Genomic DNA, 16333 nt, shown 5'->3' with positions numbered 1-16333 from the left:
AGAAACATGTTCCAGGAAAATTTTTATTTTTTACAGGTAATCTATATGAGTTCCTGAAGGTTCCTGGATTCCAGAAAGAATTCTGGTTTGGGAAAATGGCCAATAGAGGTGGTAGCCCAACGCTGCAGTGAAAGCATTCACTCTAACAAGGCCGGTTTCTTGATGCAATTAAATATTGTGTCATTCGCCTCGCATGGAGGTAGTTTAGCTGATGGCCACCTATACAATGACTCACCAATTAAAAAGACACGGTAAGATTCTGGAAGTACTAATTGTAGAATCACCCTTTCTATGGCACAAAGTAATCTACTAGAAATATGCTCTTGTATGTACTTGGTTGCCAAACACAGTGTTTTATATATATATATATACTGTATATATATAATACCGGTGCTAAATCAGTGGCCTTTGGCAATTAAACTTCCAACGTGGGTTTGCTTAGTTTTTAGGCTTTACTTAAGCAACAAAAGTATTTGGTCGCTAAGTTACTTAACTGGCATTAAGATGGCTAAGTAACGTAAAAGAATTATGCTAAAATAAGTCAATGCAGGCTTTGTTTCACCCAGGACACAAACGGAAGTCTCCTGGGTGAAAGTCCTGTGTTTGTTTAACCCATCCAGGTGGACGTTTTTGCTGATACTACGTCAGTGGCTCTGATGTCTATAATGATGACACAGAGGGGTTTAAATTGGAGTTAGTTGAAAACCTGGTGCGTCTCATACAGACACTAATGGGTGCGCCCCGGTGCGTCTGTCTTTGACGCCGAGGTCGCACTAACTAAGCTTATTTGACGAGTTGGGAGTGAGAACGGGTCTGCTGCGTCAACACAGTGGTTTCATTGAAATGAATGAGGGAGTTGCATTATTCTTACCAGATGTGTGAGCATCAGCTAGATGCACAAAAACATGGAAAACTCACGTTGACTTGTTAAAGCTCTTGAAAACACAGCATTCACAACACAGCAACCTTTTCCTTATTTTATATAAAAACAATATAATTTGAAAATAAATATGCTTTACTGTTTTACATAGACACAGAAAACATGTTAATAGTGAAGGAGAGACAAAGAGAAGTAATAATGAGGGGTCTATGACTGATGGCAGAAAGGATGCAGATTGGTATCTAACTTTAAAACGGTGTTGTTGTGGTCGTGTATGCTGAGCTGCTAGCAGTAGTTTATTCGTATTTGCATGTTGCAGGACGGACAAAACACTTGTCCGCTACTTACTTAAATACTAAAATACAACGTACTAACAACTCCATACAGATGTGTACATCGGCAAATGCATGTGAATACACACTCATACACACACATTTTCACAAACACACAGCATGTTAAAATCCTACACAGCACCCACACCCTTAGATAAGAGGGCTTGAAAAATCCGGAGGAGGTTTGTCATCAGTACACCAGTACAAATGATCCATTTAGGGAATGTTAACAAATCGATTTTCTGACTTGTTTTTTAGTTGGTTTCGTAGAAAAGCACAGAGAGGCTCCATGCTGAGAGCAGCCATCAGTGACCTTACACATGGTGGGGAGATAGGACAGCCACAGGAACATAACACTGCATATATAAATAAACCAAATTAAATATGGGTAGAAGACTGAATACTGAAAAATACTCTATAACATTATAAATTATCTAGAATGGACTATGGCATAAAGGGATATTAAGTATGTACAAGTTCAGAGATGAAGATAGGCAATCAATGGGTTCTGTATTGAGTTCAACAACTAACAAAACTACTTTGACAATCCCCTCTCCTGAAAAAGGACACAAAAAATAATTTAAAAAGCACTCGAAAGATTTCTCAGTACATATTGTGAGGCACAGTTTTTCAAATGGAATCAAACTACAGTATAGGATGTTTTCAGTGGTTTTCATGAAGGACATAGCAAAACAGTGGATGCTATATTGACAACCAGTATCCCTTTAAAAGTATATGGCACTCCGGAGTCACTTCTTCTGCAAGCTGATCACAATGGTGACATTGTGTAAGTCCATGTCAGTCCTGCAACGTCATGTCAAGACAGATTCAGCTGTCCTGGTTGTCCTGCTGTTATAATCCAAAAGCAAAAGCAGAAATCGACCAATGAAAATCCATCCATCGTTTTTTGAAAGAAGAGCGCGCTCCCATGTCCTCTTCAGCCTCACCCGCTGTTTTAGCAGTTAAATATATCTTAGATTGAGAGGTTTTGCAATTTTATGACTGACACACAACCACAGTAGAGACTCATATCCAGTGAAGTAATTGCATACAATGAATTGACGACAAGACTACACCTGCATCACAAGCCCGTTAGAAATGCAAAACCACATGGCGGCTATTTGCTTTTTGTCAAATGATGGGTTTAGTTATTTGTTTTCGTAGCAGCATAACAATTCTGTACTCTTTTTTTTCTTTTATCATGGTCTATATATACACACACAGATATACAGTGGGAGGAAACTTCAGTTCAGTCTTTCTTATTGTTCACTCTCAAAGACAGTCCAAGGGGAATGCTTTCCACAGAAAAGAAGAGCTTACGGTTCAAAGGTCAAAGTGCTGTGCCGTGAAATATCTAGAATATTCCTTCATCTTGTACATCTGGTGCTGCCACCTCTCTCATCTTCTTGGCTTGTCACATCTAAACAAGAGGGAAAGAATCAACAGTTATCAGAACAAGAATAAAAAGAGCCAAAGTCACAATGTTATTCATGCTAGCTGCCACAGTATTCCGCTAGCCTGTGTAACTGGATCACAAATCTCTGCAACTTCTTTTCTGGCGAAGGAGTTAGCAATCAGTTGACTACACATCAACCAAGAGTCATGGAGCAACATTGATATTTATTTGGAGTCATCTTTGCCACAACCTGACAAACGTAAATCCAATATTCACCTCCCTTCTTGCTCTGTTTTAGTCTCCACCAACTCCTGACGGATATACTGTATCTGGCTCTTTAGCAGCTTAATGCTCAACTATGTTCAGCAGCTAGTTGCTAACTTAGTAGTGCATTTGGTGCTGGGCAAGTAGCATGAAGTGGGTATAACACAGCGTCAACGACACCGATGGGAGCCTTATGAGTCAACCACATCGGTAAAGTTGTAAAACAATGAGTTAAAGGACACTATAAAGCTTCGTAGAGCTATCACTTTTTCCTACTTCTGGAACAGAAGTCAGAAGTTACAATTTCCATTTGGCTCTATTATACGACAGAACTTACTTGCAGGTCCTCTCGTTGAGCTCTAGCTGGCGTTCTTTACAGTATTCATCTGTGTGCTTGCAGGAGCACCGACAGGTTGCTGGATCCTGCACGAACAAGCGCTTTCTCCTCTCCGAGCACTGATCACAACATGGCTCACAAACACTGGAAAGAAAGAGACAGACCGAGATGGGAAGGAGGGAGAGAGAGGATGATTATCACAGTGTACCATTACCACCCATAAGAAAGGTCACCCTTTGGTCAACCCTTTCGTAAGCTCCAGTTTGCTCTTCCGAGCCACGGCCTCACAAGTTGTAGTGCATGTGACAGTTGGGTAGTATTGCACATAGGTTCCCAAAAGAGCAGGCAAATACTCAAGCAGTAAAATTACCCTCCAACACGCCCCCCAAACCCTCTCTCTTTGATTGGACCGCTCACAAATGCCTTGTATGTGATAGACATGCAGGGAGCAAAGCTCTGGACTGTTTCATGCAACACAAAACGACACATATTGGTTTTGAACTGAGGGTCAAGGACCTCGCACTCACTCTTAAAAATGTAAAACTCTTGATAAAGAAGACTCAAGGGTCTGCTTGGTGCTCCGTTAAGAAACATTTTATTTTATTGAGTGACAACTGCAAACTATGCTTCCCACAGAGGGACATTAGATTGACAGAGGAAGGCTCAGATACATCTCAATGTACAAATTACAAATTAACACACAGACACGCAGTAGTTCACAGTACGAGCACTGGAGAAACATGGTCATTTTTATATTATTGTTGAATAAGATATGGGTGCTCTTGTATAGTTTCAGAGACAAAAGCAGGCAAAGAAACAAAACAGTACTTGTTAAACAATTTGTTTGCATATCCCCCTTAGCAAAAAAAAAAAAGACTAGATAGCCATCACCCAGATCTTTACATTACATAAAAAGTACCAGCATTATGCACATGATGGCAAAACCTGTTTGTAAAGATGAAAAGAAGAAAGCGTGGAAAGGAGACGGGTACGAGACACAGCCAAGCGGCACAGACTCAACACTGAACACAGCCCCGTGATTACAATCCCGATGCCAGCACAGATACCAGAACAGTATGAACCCGTCTGCGTAGCCACATTGGTGGAGCTGTGACCTTGTTTCAGTAAAAGGTTCAAGTTACAGCTAACAGCTGATCTGTTTATATCACGTAGTTTAAACGTGTCCATTATCAATCAGACAACTTGGTATCAGACAAGATGTTAGAAGAAGTTTGTCCTGTTTTTTATGATATGCTGCTGTATCTCATTCCGACCAAGGTCCCAGTCTCACCCGGAGAGAGTGATATTCCTCAGACAGGGAGCTGGTGAGGTTGTGGGGAGATTACATGGGTATTTTGACGGGTGGAGATGGGTCATGGTTCATCTCTAGTGATGTGGGATATGGCTGGCAGGTCTGCTGTACTTCCTTGGTTATGTAAGGTTTTGCGAAGGCTACGTCAACAAAACAACGTTAGCAAACAGGGCAGCTTAGACACTGATATTCTGAGTACGTGGAACATGACTGACGAGACAAAGTTAGGACAATACACAGAAGCGACATGCTAGTTGATGTGGCTAAAGGTGCAAATTAAAAAGGGCAAATGAGCTCCTCCCAAATGAGCTTAATTATGAGAAGTGCAACACTCAGGTGCAGGTAGGTCGAGAAGGCGGAGCTGACATACGCATCGTGAATTGTTTTGTCGCGGTTTTTCTTTCGTTTTCTCTTTTGGCCTTTACCCTTGACTTTCCGGGATTTTCTGCAAGAGAAAAGAGGACAACAACGCAGAGAGATGCCTGAGAGACTGAGGAGAGATGGGCCAATTCGTTCAGAAAGGCCTACACTGACAACCAACACTGATGAATAGCAATCTTTTATCTTTTCTATAAATCAATAGAGCCAAACTATCAGTCATTCAAAACAGGTTATTCCTTAATTTGATTATTTTTTAGTGATTGGCCTGTTTGGAATGATAACCTATATCATCATGTTATGAGAAAGGCGTCAGGCAGTGTTCACATGAGTGTATGTGATGTGTCTAAATGTTTGCCATCTTGAATTCAAAGATTACAGCAGAAAAAAACACCACTCTTTTGTTAAGCTGTTGAAATTAACTAAAAATTAACTTTTTAAATGAAGACGCAACTTCAAAAGTGTGTCCTGATTTGTAGATTGTAAGGTTTAAAGACACACCTACAGCGTGGTGTAGGGGGTTTGCACACACCCTGTTTGTCAATGTGATGAATATCAAATGTTCCCTGTTAGAAACGGCTTTATTGTCCAACTTGAATACAAAATAGAAAAACCTATTTTGTAAAACAGTACAATGTCTTTGCAGTCTGTGTAAGCGATTTAATAGTCTGTTTGGCTCGGTTCGCTGTTCTGTAATTTCCCAGAGGACAATGAACTTGGACTTCACTAAAACTTTATCTTTCAAGCTAACTGGGTCAACTCTTTATGGCTGATTCAACTTGTTTCAGACCACAGTACAATGAGAACAGCGCCTGGAGTTTCACAGGTGCAGGCTTGATTAAAATAGCAGGATGCGTGTTCAAAGACAAGCTGGGTTGCACAAGCTTTTGCTGTCTCAGATGATTACAACTACACAGAAAACTTTTGTAATACTTATATAGAAATGCAAAACAAAATGCCTCTGTGGACATTGATGGCAACTCTATATACAGTTCATCATGCTGACTTTTATTTTTAAGCAGAAAAACTGTGTAATGGTTGATAAAAACTCTTTTTACCCGACCATGATTAGTTTCTGGCATGTTCAGGAATATATGTTCAACACATCATAGACTCAGACCTCGATCCTAATTCTGACCTCAGCAGGAGTGACACTCCCCCCTTTTTTATTTTTTTTACCTTTTATCCAGCAGCAGCTTGCATCTTTAAATGTATTTTTTGTGATCGCAATGATGACAAGTTTCCCTGAGGAAAAGATCATGTTTAAAATCCAATATATATTCTGGAACACACAAGGAGTTTGCTGCACAGGTTGTGGAAGGACCTGGCTCAGTCTGTGGAAATATTGGTTTTACATGTTGGCTTTGATGCAGGCAAAAACCCGCCACCAGATAACAGGCCAGAAAAAAAAGGGCTAAGAGTCAGTGAGGCTGTACTTTGGCTCAGAGGTTCTTTGAACTAAATGCTAATGTCAGCATAGTTACATATTCACAATGGTAACATGTTGATGTTTAGCAGATATAACATTTACCATGTTCATCATCTTAGTTTAGCGTGTTAGCATGCTAACATTCGCTTATTAGCATCACACACAAAGTGCAGCTGAGGCTGTGTCATTAGTTTTGCAGGTATTTAGACATAAACCAAGAACATTTGACCTAATGATGGAGCCATATGAGGGGATCAGAACGTGTTTATCAAACTCCATGACAATTCATCCGATGGTGCTCGTTCAGACCCAGCTGGGACTGGATGACAAATATGACACCGTCCAATAAGGATAGGATAAAACTCCTGTAAATGCGTGAATTTCCTATTTCATGTTCGGTCCAGTTTCCCTGTGGACGTTGACAGTTACACAACCACAGCAGGAATACCTCCAGAGACCTGTCCCTGCTGAGAGGTCAGCGGGCGACGTTAAAATGAAACATGAAAGTATGAAAGCATCAGAAATGATAGTTGAATGACCCTAAGACCATGACTTTGTAGACGCACGCCACTGACTGCAGACTCGTAATCAATGAAGACAAGGTTAAAGAGGTCTCAAAACTAGCACTTATCTATATGACAGATGACCTGACATCCCCCACTGCAACGGAGCGATATTAACGACTGTTCGCAGAAGGAGGATTAAAGAGTTTTCATGACCCTTTGCACACTGACACTCAAGCAACAACCATAAACAGAAAAGTTTAACCGGTCTTCAAAAACAGTGTTATCTATATCAGAGCAACCAGTCACAGGAGTAACAGAAGTTAAGTGGGATGTAAACAGTAAAGAAGAGGTGAGAGGAATGTAAACATGAGATAGAATAAGGAGGACGGGTGTAAAGGACAGGTATAGAGAGGGCAATGCCCTCATCAAGTGTCACTCATTCACCTGAATGGACTGAGCTGGTATTCCCCGTGTTTATCACCTGAGAGCTGCATGCTAATCTCAGCATGACATGATATCATGTAAGAGCTTGTCATTTAATTAAATGTTATCGTTGTGGAGTGTTTGAGTGTGTGAATGTGAAAGAATATAGCGATGCAGACAACTGAGAGAGAGAGTTTGTTTGCAGGGCAAAACAGGAAAAAGATCAAACCTCAAGTCCACATTGTTTCCCCCTGAAAAAAAAACAACCCAATCTCCTTGCAGAAAGAGTGCTGTACTCACTTTGCTTTCTGTTCTTTCACTTCTTTCTTTAACCTGAAAAGCAGGAAGAAAACAAGACGGCATTAGATCACTGTTGTTTCTCGGTAAACAGATACTTATCAAGATCTTCAGAGACCGTTATCGCCACGGGCGAACTTGCATCATATTGTTTTCAAATCACGTGATGTCATCGTCCTGTATCAGAAACTGTGATAAAGCTTTCACTTTCAATCGCTCAGTAAATGAAGCGGATTTGGTGGGAAACAATGCCGTGCACACACTCGTAGACAGGCACACAAAGGGGGAATGTTCACTGATGGAGACACACGCACACAAACAGCACCACAATAGCAGGCTGGCAGGTTTGTTTCACTTCTCGTCCATGTGACGACACTTGCGATAACAGAACGTGGAGCAATACATCTGCTGGCACACTCTGGAGAGAACTGTTGGCCAAAAGTGTTAGGAAACTGTGTTTCATTCAAAGAGGTCACGGACACACAGCCAAGTTTCTATTTGAAATATGGGTACAGTAACTCTACATGAAAAGGCCAAATAAAGCCTGAAGGTATATGTGTATGTGTGCATATGTATGTATGTCATCTGAAGCTGACTGATACCTATTGGCAGATACATGTGCCATATTTACATAAGTAAAAGTAGCGATACCACAATGTAAAACTATTACAATTACAAGCAAAAGTACTGAATTAAATTATCCTTTAAGCAAACGTATTTTAACAAAATGTACTGAAGCATTATGCAAAAGTACAAAAGGCAAAATGACTCTAAGGATTGGATTTTATTTCTGTTAACACTTGTACATGGTTAAAAGTATAATCCTTATATTTTAATGAATCAATCTATGTTTTGATGGGACTCTGTCTAATTTATAAAGGGCCTTGGTCTTGGAATGATCTGCAGACTAGACTCAATCCAGAGTCGGTCTAGCTAGCCACTTTTAAACAAAAGTTATCAGAAGTTTTAATCACAAACTGTTCTTGCCACCATGCATAACAATTTCGTTGTTTCCTTTTTGTCTATATGTATCATACACTATCTGTCTGTTTCACCTCTTCTGTTGATGTGTTTTACTCTGTAATGTATTGTTTTGTCTTTGCTTTATTGTTTGTATAAAACTGACGTGGACTTGACATTTGACTTTGCTGCCTTCTCGGCCAGAACGCCATCGCAAAACAACATTTTATCTCAATAGATTTTATCTGTTTAAATAAAGGTTGAATTACAAAATTTAAAAACATAGTGATTTTCATTGTTGGTGGCGGAGTCCGCCATTCCCGAGCTGGGATTGCCTTCCTACACACGAGGGATTCACTGGAAATTCTGTCAGTGACATGTTCTGTTTATAGTGCTTAATGCACTATTTAATTAACAATACAGTGAATTAAAACATCTTAAACTACAAAATAGATTGATCACAGCCTCTAAAATGTTATGAAGGTGCCCGAAAGGTTTATAGCTGCATCTAAATGATTTTACAGCAAAGTATTGTGTCATCACAGACAGCAATAACTTCAGAGTGACATTACTTTATAACCAGGAGCTCTCCAGACAGTCTGCTGCAGCCTCACTGCACAAAACACAGACATAATTCAGATGTAATCGCTCAGAAAAGAGAAATCTCGGTCCTCGGCCAACAGTCCTCCAATGTTTGTTTGCTTTTTAGATTTCCCTTAAACGTGGGAGGATGATGCATGTCCCGCATCTGTGTCGCTGTGCCACAGTTTACTATTTCATGTCACACAGCTCAGATCTCAGCCACCATAATGATCGGATTTACCAAACATCAGGAAGTGATGCATCTTACGTCTATCATCTTATGACCTAATGATTGACCTGGATAGTGACATGATCATTCGAGGAAGATGACATGAAGACGAAATATTGACTTTTTTCCTTGTTTCACTTCTGAGAACCATCCGATTCTGCTGTGCTAGTCGAGCTTAAACTCCAGCACAAAAAGAAGACGCCACTAATTCCACATTAAGTTGCAGCACTTATCTCTTTTTACAACAGGGCTTTGACAGATTATATTAGCTGCCTATCAAAACAAAACACGGAATAACAAACTGATCCATAAAATGTAATAATCATTGCACAGCAAGTCGAACCACTAGACGTCACCTTACTGCGACTGGAGGCCCCAAAAAGGACACACAATACTTATCTCAGAGATCAATAACTAATGGATTAGCACTGTATTCACACAACTGTATCTCCTTCGCTTGAGAAGTACGATGGAATGAGGATACACTAAAGCAATATGGAGGGTGTTTGCTTAAACCCGCTCAGGTCTTTTTTACGATCAGCAAAGTTAAAGAAGCAAAGGCAAGATATGACTCCACCTGATACGCATCTGTTGAATGTGTCAGAGGCAAACAGACAAGACGATAACTTTACATGACGTGTTTGGTCGAACCTCTGCTCTGCCACACCAACGTACATCGGTTAGTATTTCATTCACTCTGTGCGTGTTTCAGTGTGAGTTCGGGGTTTCTTACCTACACTCACATGCGCTGTGTTCTGTAAAACTCATGAAAACATCATTTTCTTGCCAATGGGGTTTTATTCTTTTAATCTGTAAAAAAAAAAGAGAAGAGAAATTGTCAGAGTTTTGAATGTAATATTCGTGGATCTACAGTCTTAAACTGTTACTATCATAGCTTTCAAGAAATAATCTAAACAGATGGAGAAGAATCAACAAAACGTAACACAGAAAGGTCACTAAGGTTCAGTTTTTGATACGAACCCAAGAAAAATAGGTTCTAATAGTATTCATTATAAGTTTCACATTATGAATTCTTACACTGATCGGAATGAAAATGGAAGAGATGGCAAAGCATCAGAATTTCCTGAAATCAATACATCAAACAAACATAAATGCCAAATTTCCATCACATTTTTCACATTGTTTTGAACAGTTTGAGGTTTGAGTAAGACTAATGGTTTAATGCCACCCGAACGGAAAATTAGCACCAAAATGTGCCCGAGTCCTGCTATTTGCATAAAAGTAGTGGATAGTGCATTCATTTGCATTCTCTTTTGCTGGTTTTCTGGAAATGTGGTGGAAATTTTGCAATACATCTGTGTGGAGACTTGATTAATGAACTTGTTCATAAACAAGACATGCAAAGTTCAAGAAGATCTTTACCTTCTAGAAATGATATGATACATTTAAACAGACTGACTCCTCAAAAGGCTAAGTATATGGTTGATTTTTGCCCAAAGGTCACACCTGAGCAGCCTGTGAGCAAACAGCAGGGGCATTTAGATTGAGCGGAGGGAGACTTGTGCTGACCAGAAGGGCACATCAGATGGGTACATGAAGAGCCCAAGTAAAAAGGCAAGAAATAAAGTATCATTTAAAGAACACACACGTCCTGGAAGTATTGCTGTAGTAACAAATATCGCTGCTGACCTCCATCGTAACGTTATAGCTGGATGTCGGCATGCACTGCAGCATCTCATCGTTGCAGCAGCCGGCGCAGCGCGTCAACACCACGCACGACGGGATGAAGATGTGCTCCACCTCCTCCGGATACTCCTGCAGAATCTCCACCAGCAGCTCCCGAGGCTGACACAAACTCTTGTTGTACACCTCCATTAAAGGGATCACTGGGGAGACAAGAGTCACAGTGTACAAGGGTTATAAAATGGCAGCTTTAGTCTAAACCACCGACTCCTGAACAGTGCAGTGCTGTGACAATAACGCACACCTAAAAGGAGGCGTGAATCAAAAACACTGGCAGGCTCACAAGTCACAGTGGAGGAAATGAAACACACACAAACATGCACACACACGTTTTACTTTCTATTATTCCATTGAGAAAAGGTTGGTTTACAGAGATTCATCTACTTTTACACACACATGCAATTTCAATAATACTCTATCTATATATCAATCTGGACCCCATCCGCTGCATCAGTGTTTTATAGCTCTGCTTCTGCCCTATTCACCTACAGCCCCATTATGATAGCCAATAGTCTGTTTCCCCCCTTCAATGCCCTCTCAGTCTTTGCAGGAGTTCTGCTCTTGAGAAAGATATTAGCACACAGACAGACAACACCTCCAAAATATCACTCAGAGCCTAAAACAACGCCTGCCTGACAGCCCTCTGGGAAGCCAATCCAAATACACAGGGCCTGAACAGTATCACAAAGTTCAGCTTCTGATTGTCCAAATTAGATTGGGCAACGCTCGGATTGTGCAAAATAAAAGTGTGGGCCAAGAGGGTGAAATTCCATTCCATTCTATAAAAGAGTCTGGTCACCATAACATTTCCCCAGCTTAACCTCAAACAAGAAGAAATGCTGTCCGGGATGAAAATGTCCAAGAGTTAAGATTTAAGGGTGAAACTGAACTCATTTACTAAACGGGGGAGTTTGGGGGGGGGGGGGGGGGTAAATCTGGACAAGGTCAATCTATGCAGATGTCCACCAGGAGGCGATAATTTCCCTTTAATGTAAAGATGAATCTCAAACTAGCCTGTTTCTATTTGGCTGAGTGCCAGCAAGGGAGCCCATGCAGTCTGTTTTCCCACAGTGGGACACCTACCATGTGGACCTCTTTCTGTTTCCTTCGGTATGTGGGCGCTCTGCAAGGAGGGAAAAAAACGACAAGCTGTTAGTTACAGTAGATTGTGCAAGAGCTCGTGCCCTTTACTCATCCACAGTTGGACAAAACATATATTTACATTCTGACATTTTCTGTTGACCGTTGCCAGAATATGAAAACCACATTATGTATCATATCTTGGGCTATACGCAATAAAGGAAGCAATGAGCGTCAAATGTTCATACTATGTCTTCTATAAGCATTGGAAATAAATATTAATGTAGTTTTCAGAGCGTGATTCTGGTCCTTCACCACATCTGGATTTATAGGAAAAAAATAGTTCAGCCAAGAGTTGTCAATATGTCTCAACATTCTGAAATAAAGATTACCCCGTTATTAGTCGCTTTTTCATATAATATACTAATAATTATGATCATATAGCCTGCTAAATGTAGTGTATTAGGCCTTATACGGCCAAATATTTAGCAAGAGGTACAACGTGCCAAAGACAACCTAACTTCTACCACTGTTGCATGACTGTGATGGTTTTTGTTTCAGTTACCAAACCTCCGTGTGCCTCCGCCGCCTCTTGGCAACTGTCGCCATTAAAACCGGCAAGAATTTCAGCCTGCTACTTTCCCTCACAGGGGGTAGCTGTCACCACACCAGCAGACCACAGAGCAGCATTTTGGCAACTTTCTCTCTCTTTCACACACGCGCACGACCGCGCGCGCCGCCCCCCCCCCCTCCCTCTCTCTCTCTCTCTCTCTCTCACGCAATATCTTGCCAATATTGCGTGAGACCCGGTCCTGTAGCACCGGCTTATATTCAGTGAGTCACTGAAAGTTTTTTTCCATTCCTAAATGAAACGGTTTTTTTCTTTTAAAAAAGAGTCTCCACCCCCTTTCTGGTGGCGTGAGCGGGTCCAATGTGGGCTGGGAGACCCCAACCCTGAAAAACCCCATATACTGTATAATTAATGGCAGGGTGTCAAGCTGCGAACACCGGCCCCTAAACCGATGATAGGCCGACTGGATATGAGCAACTGAGACAGCATCCTGAAACTATTCGGTGTTGATCGCGGGTTTAGCTGTCATTAAATCACCCAGTTGGGTAAATAAACACTTTACTGGACTTTGCATGGCGCCTATTTCATGAATTTAAGGGTGAGATTCTCGAGAGAGAACTATGTCACAAACTGAAACACCCTTGCTTCCTTTAGGATTGCATATTTTTATAAGAAATAATCCTTCAAAATCCAATATCGTTGGTGTAAAAAAATGCAGACTCCTATTGAGGTGGTGTGTATTGTTATTTTAATTAACTAGGAAACCTTTGCTCAAAGCCTCCCTGGACTGCACTTGATTAATGATTATATGGGTAACGATTTACAGCGCGCTCTTAAACAGCCATTACAATTCTCGCGTCGACCTGATGGATCTGGGAAGTATGTGCTAGTCTTGTCCCGAAACCGAGTGTTAACTATCGGAGTGAAAAGTAGGATTTCTCCTTTTTGAAGCAGGCTAACCGTGAGAGTAGTCTCAGTGACAGGAATGAACCTGCTCATGTCCTAATTCAGAATGGAGCCACTGCGCCTTTAAAGCGTAATAATATCTCCAAGGAGGTTTTAGAGCAGGCCCGCGATCACCCAGCGTCAAACTTCACAATATTATTTGATAATCATCACGTGCCGCATTTGCAACACAAAAAGTGCACCGCCTGCGAGTGTGTGGGTTAGGTTTATATAGTGTCGGCTTTGCGTAATGGCTCTTTAAATCTCCCCAAAGCCACGAAACATGTCGGTTTGTTTAAACACGAGCTGTGACCTAGCCGGAGGAAAGGCAAGGACGAGCTACACATTAATGACCAGTGGCTGCTACACACAAATAGAGGTCGAATAATGTTTCTGCTGTTATTTCCAGTTTGCTCTCTGAAACACATGACTCACCTTGACAGCTGACAGCGTCAAAAATAATAGTGTCAAACTGTCAATAAAGTTCATGTTTGAAATCCAATCCAAAGGCAGGCGACGTTTTAAAATCCAAGTGGCCAACGTGGCGATTTCTTCTCAAACATTAAGTTTAAAACAACAAGTACAATAGCAACACAAGTGGACCGGCTAAAACTTCTCTAAATAAGGGGCAGGGGGTTGTAATGGCAAATCCATGATGGTCCCGGGGTCGGAGCATAGAATCCTTTGCGCATAACTTCTTCCTTCTCAACTGTTGCCAATGATTTTCAAGATATCCAGAAAAACGAGAATCCAAGACGCAAAACGTCCCACATTGTTCCGCAGCGGACCTTTATTTTCTTGCAAAAGAATGGCAATCCACATTACAGAAGTAATCCCATGCTTGTTGCGCCAGCCTTCTCCAAGTGTCTGTCCATTGGAAACTTGTAGCCTACTTGCAACTTGAGCATTGACCAGGATGACGTTCAGTGAAAAAGAAGACCGCACAGATAGTCTACTCGTCCCACAAAACTTGTCTATTTGCCTTTTTTTTTTTTACTCCTCTGTCACTGCGCACTTTGCAGGTCTGCTCCCTCACGTCAGATAGACCGCGTCCACCTCCGTGTCGGTCTCTCCACACTGTGGCTGTGTGTGTGGCGACCGCAGGCAGCCGCGAGCTGGGTCGTGGTTGATTGGTTGGACATTAGAACAAGGGTGTGTCTTCTATCTATACAGCACTTTAGAGTATTTTTTCAAAAGTTTCACCTATTCAACGTCGACTCATGTGACGGGCTAATAAAAGCTGACTTCACAAGCGCCGGTCTATTTTTTATTATTTGAGAATAAAATAACTGAGGGCATCTTAATAATAATTTGTGTCACCGGCTGAAATATCAACTCTTTCCATGCTTTAATTTAAACAAATTTCATAATCCCCACATGTCGTGTGACGGGCGCATCTTTAAAAGCTCATTCAAAGAGGCACAATCTAATACTGTATGGGTTGCTGTAGCCTACATTATAGTTAAACACATCTATACAGACCTCGTTGAGAAGTCCTTTGAACTCATTCACTGTGGGGAAATTACTGGTGAACACATTTTAACGCACAAATGCTACAGACAGTATGACCTTGGATGGTCCCCTTGGGTGATTTTTAGCAAAAAATAAATAATAAAATAAATTCCCCTCACGATGACTGGTACAAACTTGCGGGAGATCGTGTGTGCTCGGACACGTAGTGTATGGCTTTGTGTATGCGTTCGTGCGCAGTGCAACGTTGCCGTCCGTGATCAGCCGGGAGCACGCGCATGGAAAGTAGGAGTCGGCTATGTGCGTCGATCGTGACTAAGTTCCTCCCCATCGCGCGTTGACACTCCGCTGACGGAGAACGGAAGAAGCCACCTGACCGGTCGAGGTTGACTACTGGTCAGGAATTTCTTTTCTGCGAGCAACAGCTGAAACATCCCGGCGATGATGAGGAGGGGAAATAGAAGATAAAGGCAAGCATGCTGATAAATGAAGGGGCTCTATGCAGCGAAACAGCGTCACACAGCTAATTTTTCATGATTGTGACGCTGCTGATAATGACGATGATGATGATGGAGGTGATGACGGAGATTGCGGTATTAAGGACATTATACAGCCTCTTTCCGACATTGAGTAATGGGAGTGTGTATATACAATTTGCTAAAGTAAAAGCAGCAATATCAGACCATAAAGACACTATATTACAAGTATACAAAAATGTACTTAAGTTAGAGTAATGAAGTGTTAGTACAATGCACATTAAGTATCAAAAGTATATTGAGTGATCATGCTGAATGGCCCCTGTCAGTGCTATATTATAGTATTTATTATTATTATTGATCCATTAACATGTAGCAGCTGGTTAATATGAAGGGGCTAATTTTAACTGCCAGCTGGTTCAAAACCTTCCTCACCATTTCCTGCAGGATGTTAAGAGTTCTGTAGCCATGTCCCACTTCAACATGCACTTCTGCAGGCTGTAGCTACTCTCCCTGGTCCGCTATCCAATGATGAAAAAATAGATTGTACCACAACTAAAATAAAACAAAATATATCCCCAATGCAATGAATAATACAACAAATTGTAAACAAAACAACATGGCTCTTTCATGACTTTTATACAGTTAAGCGTGTAACAATTCATTGTGTTGTATGATTCTAAAATGTCAAATCTGAAGTAACACTATTTGATAAATAAATGTATTGAAATGAAATATAACGTAGCATAAAGTAAAAATACT

General features: G+C 41.1%; 1 protein-coding gene across 2 annotated transcripts; it reads right to left on the bottom strand.

The window, feature by feature from the left end:
- Window positions 1-963: 963 nt before the first annotated feature.
- Window positions 964-14744, bottom strand: vegfab (vascular endothelial growth factor Ab). Of its 2 annotated transcripts, XM_076084672.1 has the most exons (8): window positions 14061-14740; window positions 12113-12152; window positions 10976-11172; window positions 10059-10135; window positions 7558-7590; window positions 4892-4966; window positions 3210-3353; window positions 964-2632 (listed from the first exon to the last, which is right to left on the bottom strand). In XM_076084672.1, the coding sequence occupies exons 1-8, from the start codon at window positions 14112-14114 to the stop codon at window positions 2611-2613; spliced, it is 642 nt and encodes a 213-aa protein (XP_075940787.1). In that variant the 5' UTR covers window positions 14115-14740; the 3' UTR covers window positions 964-2610. The 2 variants fall into 2 exon arrangements, with proteins under 2 accessions (XP_075940787.1, XP_075940788.1); XM_076084673.1 differs by lacking the exon at window positions 4892-4966 and having other exon boundaries at window positions 14061-14744.
- Between the last annotated feature and the right edge of the window lie 1589 nt (window positions 14745-16333).

Source organism: Anarhichas minor, unplaced genomic scaffold, assembly GCF_050575085.1.
Source record: "Anarhichas minor isolate MPS153535 unplaced genomic scaffold, ASM5057508v1 ptg000136l, whole genome shotgun sequence".
Lineage (NCBI taxonomy): Eukaryota > Metazoa > Chordata > Actinopteri > Perciformes > Anarhichadidae > Anarhichas > Anarhichas minor.
Note: the sequence above shows the minus strand (reverse complement) of the source record. Positions and strands in the feature narration are given on the sequence as shown.